This window comes from Oncorhynchus gorbuscha, linkage group LG19 (assembly GCF_021184085.1).
Source record: "Oncorhynchus gorbuscha isolate QuinsamMale2020 ecotype Even-year linkage group LG19, OgorEven_v1.0, whole genome shotgun sequence".
NCBI lineage: Eukaryota > Metazoa > Chordata > Actinopteri > Salmoniformes > Salmonidae > Oncorhynchus > Oncorhynchus gorbuscha.
Window position 1 is genome coordinate 67148560 of NC_060191.1, and position 12235 is coordinate 67160794.

The window sequence follows — 12235 nt, forward strand, 5'->3', positions numbered from 1 at the left end:
TCTTTGGCATCCACTCAAGTCGTCGTGTTTGGAGGAGGAGGAATGCTGCCTATGACCCCAAGAAGACCATCCCCACCATCAAACATGGAGGTGGAAACATTATGCTTTGGGGGTGTTTTTCTACTAAGGGGACAGGACAACGTCACTGCATCAAAGGGACAATGGACGGGGCCATGTATCATCAAATCTTGGGTGAGAACCTCCTTCCCTCAGCCAGGGCATTGAAAATGGGTCGTGAATGGGTATTCCAGCATGACAATGACCCAAAACACACAGCCAAGGCAACAAAGGAGTGGCTCAAGAAGAAGCACATTAAGGACCTGGAGTGGCCTAGCCAGTCTCCAGACCTTAATCCCATAGAAAATCTGTGGAGGGAGCTGAAGGTTTGAGTTGCCAAACGTCAGCCTCAACCTTAATGACGTGGAGAAGAGCTGCAAAGGGGAGTGGGACAAAATCCCTCCTGAGATGTGTGCAAACCTGGTGGCCAACTACAAGAAACGTCTGACCTCTGTGATTGTCAACAAGGGTTTTGCCACCAAGTACTAAGTAATGTTTTGCAGAGGGGTACAAGTAATTATTTCCCTTATTAAAATGCAAATCAATTTATAACATTTTTGACATGTGTTTTTCTGGATTTTTTTGTTGTTATTCTGTCTCTCACTGTTCAAATAAACCTACCGTTAAAATGATAGACTGATCATTTCTTTGTCAGTGGGCAAACGTACAACATCAGCAGGGGATCAAATACTTTTTTCCCTCACTGTACCTACCTACCAAACTTACCAATCTACTACCTACCCACCAAACTACTGCCTGCCTACCTACCTACCTACCTACCTACCTACCTACCTACCTACCTACCTACCTACCTACCTACCTACCTACCAATCTACTACCTACTCTTCTACCTTCCTACCTACCGAACTGCTACCTACCAATCTACTACCTACTCTTCTACCAAACTGGAACCTACCTATCTAGCTACCAACCAATATGCTACCTACCCAGCTTTATTCTAAGACCTACCTACCAATCTAGTACCTACCTACCAATCTCCTACATACCTACCTACCAATCTAGTACCTACGAATCTAGTACCTACTAATCTACCTACCTACCAATCTACCTACCTACCTACCTACCTACCAATCTACTACCAACCAATCAATCTTCTACCTACCTACCTACCTACCTACCTACCTACCTACCTACCTACCTACCTACCTACCTACCTACCTACCTACCTACCTACTACTTAGCTGCCTAACTATCAAGCCATCAAATACCTACCTAACAAACAAACTACTACCTAGCTACCAATCTACTACCGACCTACCAATCTAGTACCTACCTACATACATACCTACCTATCAACCAACCAATCTTCAACCTACCTACCTAACTACCTACCAACCAATCTACTACCTACCTACCTACCCAGCTTTATTCTGAACGTGCTGTCCAGAGTGTGACGTGTCTCTGCACCAGTGTATTTCTTTGAAGTGCCTACTCTCTCTCCTGCTCCTCTCTCCCTCTCTCAGACGTCTCAGGGGGTGCAGCCGAAGCGGTTTAAGAGCCTCCCAGAGCTGGTCCTGTTGTACCTCCAGCCCAGCCAGGGACTGGTCAGCACTCTACTGTACCCCGTAGACAGAGAGGAGAGCATCCCAGAGGACAGGGACTACTCAGGTACACCCAAAAGAGTTTAGCAACATTGAGATGACCGATATTGGTTTTTGTCTTATTGTGTTGCTGTCCTAGGGGTCTGTCTGTGTTTGTGAACAGAGCCCCAGGACCAGCTTGCTTAGGGGGCTCTTCTGTAGGTGATGGCGTTTTTATTAAAGGTTTGGGAATCGCTTCCTTTTAGGTGGTTGTAGAATTTATTTTCTGGATTTTATAATTAGCGGGCATCGGCCCGATTCTGCTCTGCATGCATTATTTGGTGTTTTTGCCACATTTTGTGAATTCTTGGTCGGTGAGCGGACCCCAGACCTCACAACCATAACGGGCAATTGGTTCTATAACTGAGTATTTTTAGCCAGATCCTAATTTGGATGTTGAATTTGATGTTCCTTTTGTTAGCGTAGAAGGCCCTTCTGGCCTCATTTCTCAGCTTCTTTACAGCTTTGTGGAAGTTACCCGTGGTGCTGATGTTTAGGCCGAGGTATGTATATTTGTTTGTGTGTGCTCAAGGGCAATGGTGTCTAGATAGAATTTGTATTTATGGTCCTGGTAACTGGACCTTTTTTGTAACACCATTATTTGTCTCTTACTGAGATTTACTGTTAGGCCCCAGGTCTGGCAGAATCTGTGCCAGGTGCTGCTGTAGGCCCTCCTTGGTTGGGGACAGAAGCACCAGATCATCAGTAGACATTTGACTTCAGATTCTAGTAGGGTGAAGCCAATTCATATATATGTGTTGAAGAGGGTGGGGCTTAAGCTGCATCCCTGTCTCTCACCCCCTGGCCCTGTGGAAAGAAAGTTTTTGACAACTTTAACACTTGTTTGTGTACATGTTGTATGTTTTCCCCCCCAACACCACTTTCCATCAATTTGTATTTATTTATTTAAAAATATATATATATTTAACCTTTATTTAACCAGGAAGGTCAGTTGAGAACAAGTTCTCATGTTCAACTGCGACCTATCCAGGATAAAGCAAAGCAGTGCGACAAAAACAACAACATGGAGTTACACATGGGATAAATAAACGTACAGTCAATAACACAATAGAAAAATATATGTGCAGTCTGTGCAAATGTAGTAAGATTAGGGAGGTAAGGCAATAAATAGGCCTATAGTGGCAAATCAATTTAGCAATTTACACTGGAGTGATAGATATGCAGATGGGGCTGTGCAAGTAGAAATACTGGTGTGCAAATGAGCTGAAAAACAAAAAACAAATATGGGGACGAGGTAGGTAGTTGGTTGGGTGGGTTATTTACAGATGGGCTGTGTACAGCTGCAGCGATCGGTAAGCTGCTCTGTCAGCTGACACTTAAAGTTAGTGAAGGAGATATAAGTCTCCAACTTCAGTGATTTTTGCAATTCGTTACAGTCATTGGCAGCAGAGAACTGGAAGGAAAAGCGGCCAAAGGGGGTGTTTGCTTTGGGAGGTGACCAGTATAGCAGACCCTCAGGCCAAATTGAGTCAAAAGCTTTATGGAAATCAACAAAGTGTGAAAAGACTTTGCTTTTGTTTTGATTTATTTGTCAATTACGGTGTGCAGGGTGAATACGTGGTCAGTCGTACGGTAATTTGGTAGAAAGCCAATTTGACATTTGCTCAGTACATTGTTTTCACTGAGGAAATGTACGCGTCTACGGTTAATAATAATGCAGAGGATTTTCCCAAGGTTGCTGTTTTCACATTTCCCCCGGTACTTATTGGGGTCAAATTTGTCTCCACTTTTGTGGATTGGGGTGATCAGTCCTTGGTTCCAAATATTGGGGAAGATGCCAGAGTTAAGGATGATGTTAAAGAGTTTAAGTATAGCCAATTGGAATTTGTTGTCTGTATATTTGATCATTTCATTGAGGAACCATCAACACCACAGGCCTTTTTGGGTTGGAACGTTTGTATTATGTCCCGTAGTTCATTAAATGTAATTGGAGAATCCAGTGGGTTCTGGTAGTCTCTAATAGTTGATTCTAAGATTTGTATTTGATCATGTATATGTTTTTGCTCTTTATTTACATTTACATTTACATTTAAGTCATTTAGCAGACGCTCTTATCCAGAGCGACTTACAATGTTACATGCCCCCCCCATCATATGTTTAGAATCATATGTCTACAATGTTACATGCACCCCCAATCATATGTTTACAATGTTACATGCCCCCCCAATCATATGTTTACAATGTTACATGCCACCCCCAATCATATGTTTACAATGTTACAATGTTACCCCCCAATCATATGTTTAGAATCATATGTCTACAATGTTACATGCCCCCCCCCCCATCATATGTTTACAATGTTACATGCCCCCCAATCATATGTTTAGAATCATATGTTTACAATGCTACATGCCCCCCCAATCATATGTTTACAATGTTACATGCCCCCAATCATATGTTTACAATGTTATGAATCATATGTTTACAATGTTACATGCCCCCCAATCATATGTTTACAATGTTACATGCCCCCAATCATATGTTTACAATGTTACATGCCCCCCAATCATATGTTTAGAATCATATGTCTACAATGTTACATGCCCCCCCATCATATGTTTACAATGTTACATGCCCCCAATCATATGTTTAGAATCATATGTTTACAATGCTACATGCCCCCAATCATATGTTTACAATGTTACATGCCCCCCCAATCATATGTTTACAATGTTACATGCCCCCAATCATATGTTTACAATGTTACATGCCCCCCAATCATATGTTTACAATGTTACATGCCCCCCAATCATATGTTTACAATGTTACATGCCCCCAATCATATGTTTAGAATCATATGTCTACAATGTTACATGCCCCCCCATCATATGTTTACAATGTTACATGCCCCCCCAATCATATGTTTAGAATCATATGTTTACAATGCTACATGCCCCCCAATCATATGTTTACAATGTTACATGCCCCCCCCCCCAATCATATGTTTAGAATCATATGTTTACAATGTTACATGCCCCCCAATCATATGTTTAGAATCATATGTTTACAATGTTACATGCCCCCCAATCATATGTTTAGAATCATATGTTTACAATGCTACATGCCCCCCAATCATATGTTTAGAATCATATGTTTACAATGCTACATGTCCCCCCCAATCATATGTTTAGAATCATATGTTTACAATGCTACATGCCCCCCAATCATATGTTTACAATGTTACATGCCCCCAATCATATGTTTAGAATCATATGTTTACAATGCTACATGCCCCCCAATCATATGTTTAGAATCATATGTTTACAATGCTACATGCCCCCAATCATATGTTTACAATGTTACATGCCCCCCAATCATATGTTTAGAATCATATGTTTACAATGTTACATGCCCCCCAATCATATGTTTAGAATCATATGTTTACAATGTTACATGCCCCCAATCATATGTTTAGAATCATATGTTTACAATGTTACATGCACCCCCAATCATATGTTTAGAATCATATGTTTACAATGCTACATGCCCCCCAATCATATGTTTACAATGTTACATGCCCCCCCAATCATATGTTTACAATGTTACATGCCCCCCAATCATATGTTTAGAATCATATGTTTACAATGTTACATGCCCCCCAATCATATGTTTAGAATCATATGTTTACAATGCTACATGCCCCCCAATCATATGTTTACAATGTTACATGCACCCCCAATCATATGTTTAGAATCATATGTTTACAATGTTACATGCCCCCCAATCATATGTTTAGAATCATATGTTTACAATGCTACATGCCCCCCCCCAATCATATGTTTACAATGTTACATGCCCCCCAATCATATGTTTAGAATCATATGTTTACAATGTTACACCCCCATCATATGTTTAGAATCATATGTTTACAATGTTACATGCCCCCAATCATATGTTTAGAATCATATGTTTACAATGTTACATGCCCCCAATCATATGTTTAGAATCATATGTTTACAATGCTACATGTCCCCCCCAATCATATGTTTACAATGCTACATGCCCCCCCCAATCATATGTTTAGAATCATATGTCTACAATGTTACATGCCCCCCCCATCATATGTTTACAATGTTACATGCCCCCCAATCATATGTTTAGAATCATATGTTTACAATGTTACATGCACCCCCAATCATATGTTTACAATGTTACATGCCCCCCCATCATATGTTTACAATGTTACATGCCCCCCAATCATATGTTTAGAATCATATGTTTACAATGTTACATGCCCCCCAATCATATGTTTAGAATCATATGTTTACAATGTTACATGCCCCCCAATCATATGTTTAGAATCATATGTTTACAATGTTACATGCCCCCCCCATCATATGTTTACAATGTTACATGCCCCCCCATCATATGTTTACAATGTTACATGCACCCCCAATCATATGTTTAGAATCATATGTTTACAATGCTACATGCCCCCCAATCATATGTTTAGAATCATATGTTTACAATGTTACATGCCCCCCCAATCATATGTTTAGAATCATATGTTTACAATGTTACATGCCCCCCCCCCATCATATGTTTACAATGTTACATGCCCCCCAATCATATGTTTAGAATCATATGTTTACAATGTTACATGCCCCCCCAATCATATGTTTAGAATCATATGTTTACAATGTTACATGCCCCCCCAATCATATGTTTAGAATCATATGTTTACAATGTTACATGCCCCCCCAATCATATGTTTAGAATCATATGTTTACAATGTTACATGCCCCCCCCCCCCCATCATATGTTTACAATGTTACATGCCCCCCAATCATATGTTTAGAATCATATGTTTACAATGTTTGCCCCCCATCATATGTTTACAATGTTACATGCCCCCCAATCATATGTTTAGAATCATATGTTTACAATGTTACATGCCCCCCCAATCATATGTTTACAATGTTACATGCCCCCCAATCATATGTTTAGAATCATATGTTTACAATGTTACATGCCCCCCAATCATATGTTTAGAATCATATGTTTACAATGTTACATGCCCCCCAATCATATGTTTACAATGTTACATGCCCCCAATCATATGTTTAGAATCATATGTTTACAATGTTACATGCCCCCCAATCATATGTTTAGAATCATATGTTTACAATGTTACATGCCCCCCCCAATCATATGTTTACAATGTTACATGCCCCCCCCCAATCATATGTTTACAATGTTACATGCCCCCAATCATATGTTTACAATGTTACATGCCCCCCAATCATATGTTTACAATGCTACATGTCCCCCCAATCATATGTTTAGAATCATATGTTTACAATGTTACATGCCCCCAATCATATGTTTACAATGTTACATGCCCCCCCAATCATATGTTTACAATGTTACATGCCCCCCAATCATATGTTTAGAATCATATGTTTACAATGCTACATGTCCCCCCAATCATATGTTTAGAATCATATGTTTACAATGTTACACCCCCAATCATATGTTTACAATGTTACATGCCCCCCAATCATATGTTTACAATGTTACATGCCCCCCATCATATGTTTACAATGTTACATGCCCCCCAATCATATGTTTAGAATCATATGTTTACAATGTTACATGCCCCCCAATCATATGTTTAGAATCATATGTTTACAATGCTACATGCCCCCAATCATATGTTTAGAATCATATGTTTACAATGTTACATGCCCCCCAATCATATGTTTAGAATCATATGTTTACAATGTTACATGCCCCCCAATCATATGTTTACAATGTTACATGCCCCCCAATCATATGTTTAGAATCATATGTTTACAATGTTACATGCCCCCCAATCATATGTTTACAATGCTACATGCCCCCCCAATCATATGTTTAGAATCATATGTTTACAATGTTACATGCCCCCCAATCATATGTTTACAATGTTACATGCCCCCCCAATCATATGTTTAGAATCATATGTTTACAATGTTACATGCCCCCCCAATCATATGTTTAGAATCATATGTTTACAATGCTACATGCCCCCAATCATATGTTTAGAATCATATGTTTACAATGTTACATGCCCCCCAATCATATGTTTAGAATCATATGTTTACAATGTTACATGCCCCCCAATCATATGTTTAGAATCATATGTTTACAATGTTACATGCCCCCCAATCATATGTTTAGAATCATATGTTTACAATGTTACATGCCCCCCAATCATATGTTTAGAATCATATGTTTACAATGCTACATGTCCCCCCAATCATATGTTTAGAATCATATGTTTACAATGCTACATGTCCCCCCCAATCATATGTTTACAATGTTACATGCCCCCCAATCATATGTTTAGAATCATATGTTTACAATGTTACATGCCCCCCCCAATCATATGTTTACAATGTTACATGCCCCCCCAATCATATGTTTACAATGTTACATGCCCCCCCAATCATATGTTTACAATGTTACATGCCCCCAATCATATGTTTAGAATCATATATTTACAATGTTACATGCCCCCCCCCATCATATGTTTACAATGTTACATGCCCCCAATCATATGTTTAGAATCATATGTTTACAATGTTTACAATGTTTACATGTTACCCCCCAATCATATGTTTAGAATCATATGTTTACAATGTTACATGCCCCCAATCATATGTTTAGAATCATATGTTTACAATGTTACATGCCCCCCAATCATATGTTTAGAATCATGTTTACAATGTTTGCTCCCCCCCAATCATATGTTTAGAATCATATGTTTACAATGCTACCCCCCAATCATATGTTTACAATGCTACATGTCCCCCCCAATCATATGTTTAGAATCATATGTTTACAATGTTACATGCCCCCCCCAATCATATGTTTAGAATCATATGTTTACAATGTTACATGCCCCCCCAATCATATGTTTAGAATCATATGTTTACAATGTTACATGTCCCCCCAATCATATGTTTAGAATCATATGTTTACAATGCTACATGCCCCCCCAATCATATGTTTAGAATCATATGTTTACAATGCTACATGTCCCCCCCCAATCATATGTTTACAATGCTACATGTCCCCCCCAATCATATGTTTAGAATCATATGTTTACAATGTTACATGCCCCCCCCAATCATATGTTTACAATGCTACATGTCCCCCAATCATATGTTTAGAATCATATGTTTACAATGTTACATGCCCCCCAATCATATGTTTAGAATCATATGTTTACAATGTTACATGCCCCCCAATCATATGTTTACAATCATATGTTTACAATGTTACATGCCCCCCCATCATATGTTTACAATGTTACATGCCCCCAATCATATGTTTAGAATCATATGTTTACAATGTTACATGCCCCCCCAATCATGTTTAGAATCATATGTTTACAATGCTACATGTCCCCCCAATCATATGTTTACAATGCTACATGCCCCCCCAATCATATGTTTACAATGCTACATGCCCCCCAATCATATGTTTACAATGCTACATGCCCCCCCAATCATATGTTTACAATGCTACATGCCCCCCAATCATATGTTTCAATGCTACATGCCCCCCAATCATGTTTACAATGTTACATGTTCTTTGTTATAGAGTCAAAAAGATTGGAGAAGTGGTTTATCCACACATCTCTGTTTTGGATAGATAACTATTTGAGAGATTTCCAATTTTCCCAGAAGTGGTTAGATTCTATGTATTCTTCAGTTCAGCTGATTTCTGACTGTTCCTTTTTTCCCCGTAGTGTATTTCTGTATTGTTTTAGTGTTTCACCATAGTGAAGGCGTAGACTCAGGTTTTCCGGGTCTCTATGTTTTTGGTTGAACAGGTTTCTCAATTTCTTTCTTAGATTTTTGGATTCTTCATCAAACCATTTTGTCATTATTGTTCATTTTCTTCGGTTTTCTATTTGAGATTTTTAGATTTGACAGGGAAGCTGAGAGGTGAAATATACTGTTTAGACTTTCTACACCTTCACTATTACAGTGAAACCTTTTGTCCAGGAAGTTGTCTGAAAGGGATTGAATTTGTTGTTGCCTAATTGTTTTTTTGGTAGGTTTTCCAAACTGCATTCCATCCATCTATAGCATTTCTTAATGTTACTCAGTTCCTTTGGCTTTGTGATGCCTCATGATTTGAGCATTGCTCTTTTCAGGTAGATTGATTGAGCTGTGATCTGATAGGGATGTCAGTGGACTGACTGAACGCTCTGAAAGACTATCTCTTTGTCTGTCTCTCGCTCCATCTCTTTCTGTCTCTTTCTCTCGCTCCATCTCTCACTCTTTCTCTCGCTCCATCTCTCACTCTTTCTCTCGCTCCATCTCTCACTCTTTCTCTCGCTCCATCTCTCACGCCATCTCTTTCTGTCTCTTTCTCTGATTGGTCAAGTGTTAACTCTCTCTATGTGATTGGTCAGATGGGGAAGATGAGAAGCCGCCCCTTCCTCCTCGTTCCGCCTCCACAACACCTACAGGCTCCGCCCCGGAGACACCAACCGACAGGTACGGCACACAGAACAAACACACACACACAATTTTGTGGGACCTGGTAAAACTCCTGGCCCTAGTAAAAGGTGGGTCTTAAATGTGATCAACTGCCTACCAACTGATGCTGGTTGTAGAGATTCAGTAAGTCTGTTCAGGGCCTAGAACAACCCTCAAGAACTCTTCCCCTCTCTTCCCTGTTCTCTTTATCTTCTCTTACCCTCCTGCCCTTCACACCCCCCCCCTCCTCATCTCCTCAGATAGGAAGACAACATCCTGTTTAAAGCCACACAGCTCAGAGAGGATGTGTGTGTGTGTGTGTGTGTGTGTGTGTGTGTGTGTGTGTGTGTGTGTGTGTGTGTGTGTGTGTGTGTGTGTGTGTGTGTGTGTGTGTGTGTGTGTGTGTGTGTGTGTGTGTGTGTGTGTGTGTGAGAGACTCCACAGACACCGTGTGTGTGTAGTTTGTCTTACTTAGACAGTGAGTCAGCAGCCGTCTGATCCTGAGGAAATCTGTGACTTTGGAAAGTTGTTGTCCTGTCTTCTTCAGTGTTCTATACTCACCACAAGGCCAGTCCCCCTATGCCCCTCCCATGGTCTCCAGTGTTCTATACTCACCACAAGGCCAGTCCCCCTCTGCCCCCCCCCCATGGTCTCCATTGTTCTATACTCACCACAAGGCCAGTCCCCCTCTGCCCCCCATGGTCTTCAGTGTTCTATACTCACCACAAGGCCAGTCTCCCTCTGCCTCCCCATGGTCTTCAGTGTTCTATACTCACCACAAGGCCAGTCCCACTCTGGCCCCCCATGGTCTCCAGTGTTCTATACTCACCACAAGGCCAGTCCCCCTCCGCCCCCCATGGTCTTCAGTGTTCTATACTCACCACAAGGCCAGTCCCCTCTGCCCCCCCCCATGGTCTCCAGTGTTCTATACTCACCACAAGGCCAGCCCCCCCCAAGGTCTCCAGTGTTCTATACTCACCACAAGGCCAGTCCCCCATGGTCTCCAGTGTTCTATACTCACCAAAAGGCCAGTCCCCCTCTGCCCCCCATGGTCTCCAGTGTTCTATACTCACCAAAAGGCCAGTCCCCCTCTGCCTCCCCCATGGTCTCCAGTGTTCTATACTCACCACAAGGCCAGTCCCCCTCTGCCCCCCATGGTCTCCAGTGTTCTATACTCACCACAAGGCCAGTCCCCCTCTGCCCCCCATGGTCTCCAGTGTTCTATACTCACCACAAGGCCAGTCCCCCTCTGCCCCCCATGGTCTCCAGTGTTCTATACTCACCACAAGGCCAGTCCCCCTCTGCCCCCCCCCATGGTCTCCAGTGTTCTATACTCACCACAAGGCCAGTCCCCCTCTCACCACCCCCATGGTCTCCAGTGTTCTATACTCACCACAAGGCCAGTCCCCCTCTGCCCCCTCCCCCTATGGTCTCCAGTGTTCTATACTCACCACAAGGCCAAATCCAGTAAGGAAAATCCAGAGGATTTAAGACCCGTGTCTGTTCTACTGACACGGATTGTGATGTTGTTCCGTCCTACTTTAGCGTCCCTGCTGCTAACGGCCTGAGCACCATTTCCCATGAGTATCTGAAGGGAAGCTACGCTCTGGACCTGCAGGCTGTCAAACAGGGAGCCAGCTCTCTGCCCCACCTCAACAAGACACTGGTGTCCTCCTGCAAACGCCTCAATGGGTGAGACACACACACATACACACAATGTTCTCTCTCACAGACACACACACACACTCAAAAAACTATCTGTGGGTGTGTGTAGGGAGGTGGATAAGGTTCTGTCTGGACTGGAGATCCTGTCCAAGGTGTTTGACCAACAGAGTGCCTTCATGGTGTCCAAGATGATACAGCAGGTACTCTACTTTTTCTACCTTGTGTGTGTGTGTGTGTGTGTGTGTGTGTGTGTGTGTGTGTGTGTGTGTGTGTGTGTGTGTGTGTGTGTGTGTGTGTGTGTGTGTGTGTGTGTGTGTGTGTGTGTGTGTGTGTGTGTGTGTGTGTGTGTGTGTGTGTGTGTGTGTGTGTGTGTGCACACAAGAGACAGATGGTGAGGTGAAATGTATGACTCTG

General features: G+C 41.6%; 1 protein-coding gene across 1 annotated transcript in view; it reads left to right on the plus strand.

Annotated features, from left to right (window-relative positions):
- LOC124005384 (phosphatidylinositol 3,4,5-trisphosphate 5-phosphatase 2A-like) overlaps positions 1–12235 on the plus strand; it is a 71691-nt gene that overhangs the window by 25252 nt on the left and 34204 nt on the right. The window contains 4 exon segments of the mRNA XM_046314585.1: positions 1542–1686; positions 10090–10174; positions 11702–11848; positions 11931–12021. Coding sequence (XP_046170541.1) covers positions 1542–1686; positions 10090–10174; positions 11702–11848; positions 11931–12021 — 468 coding nt within the window.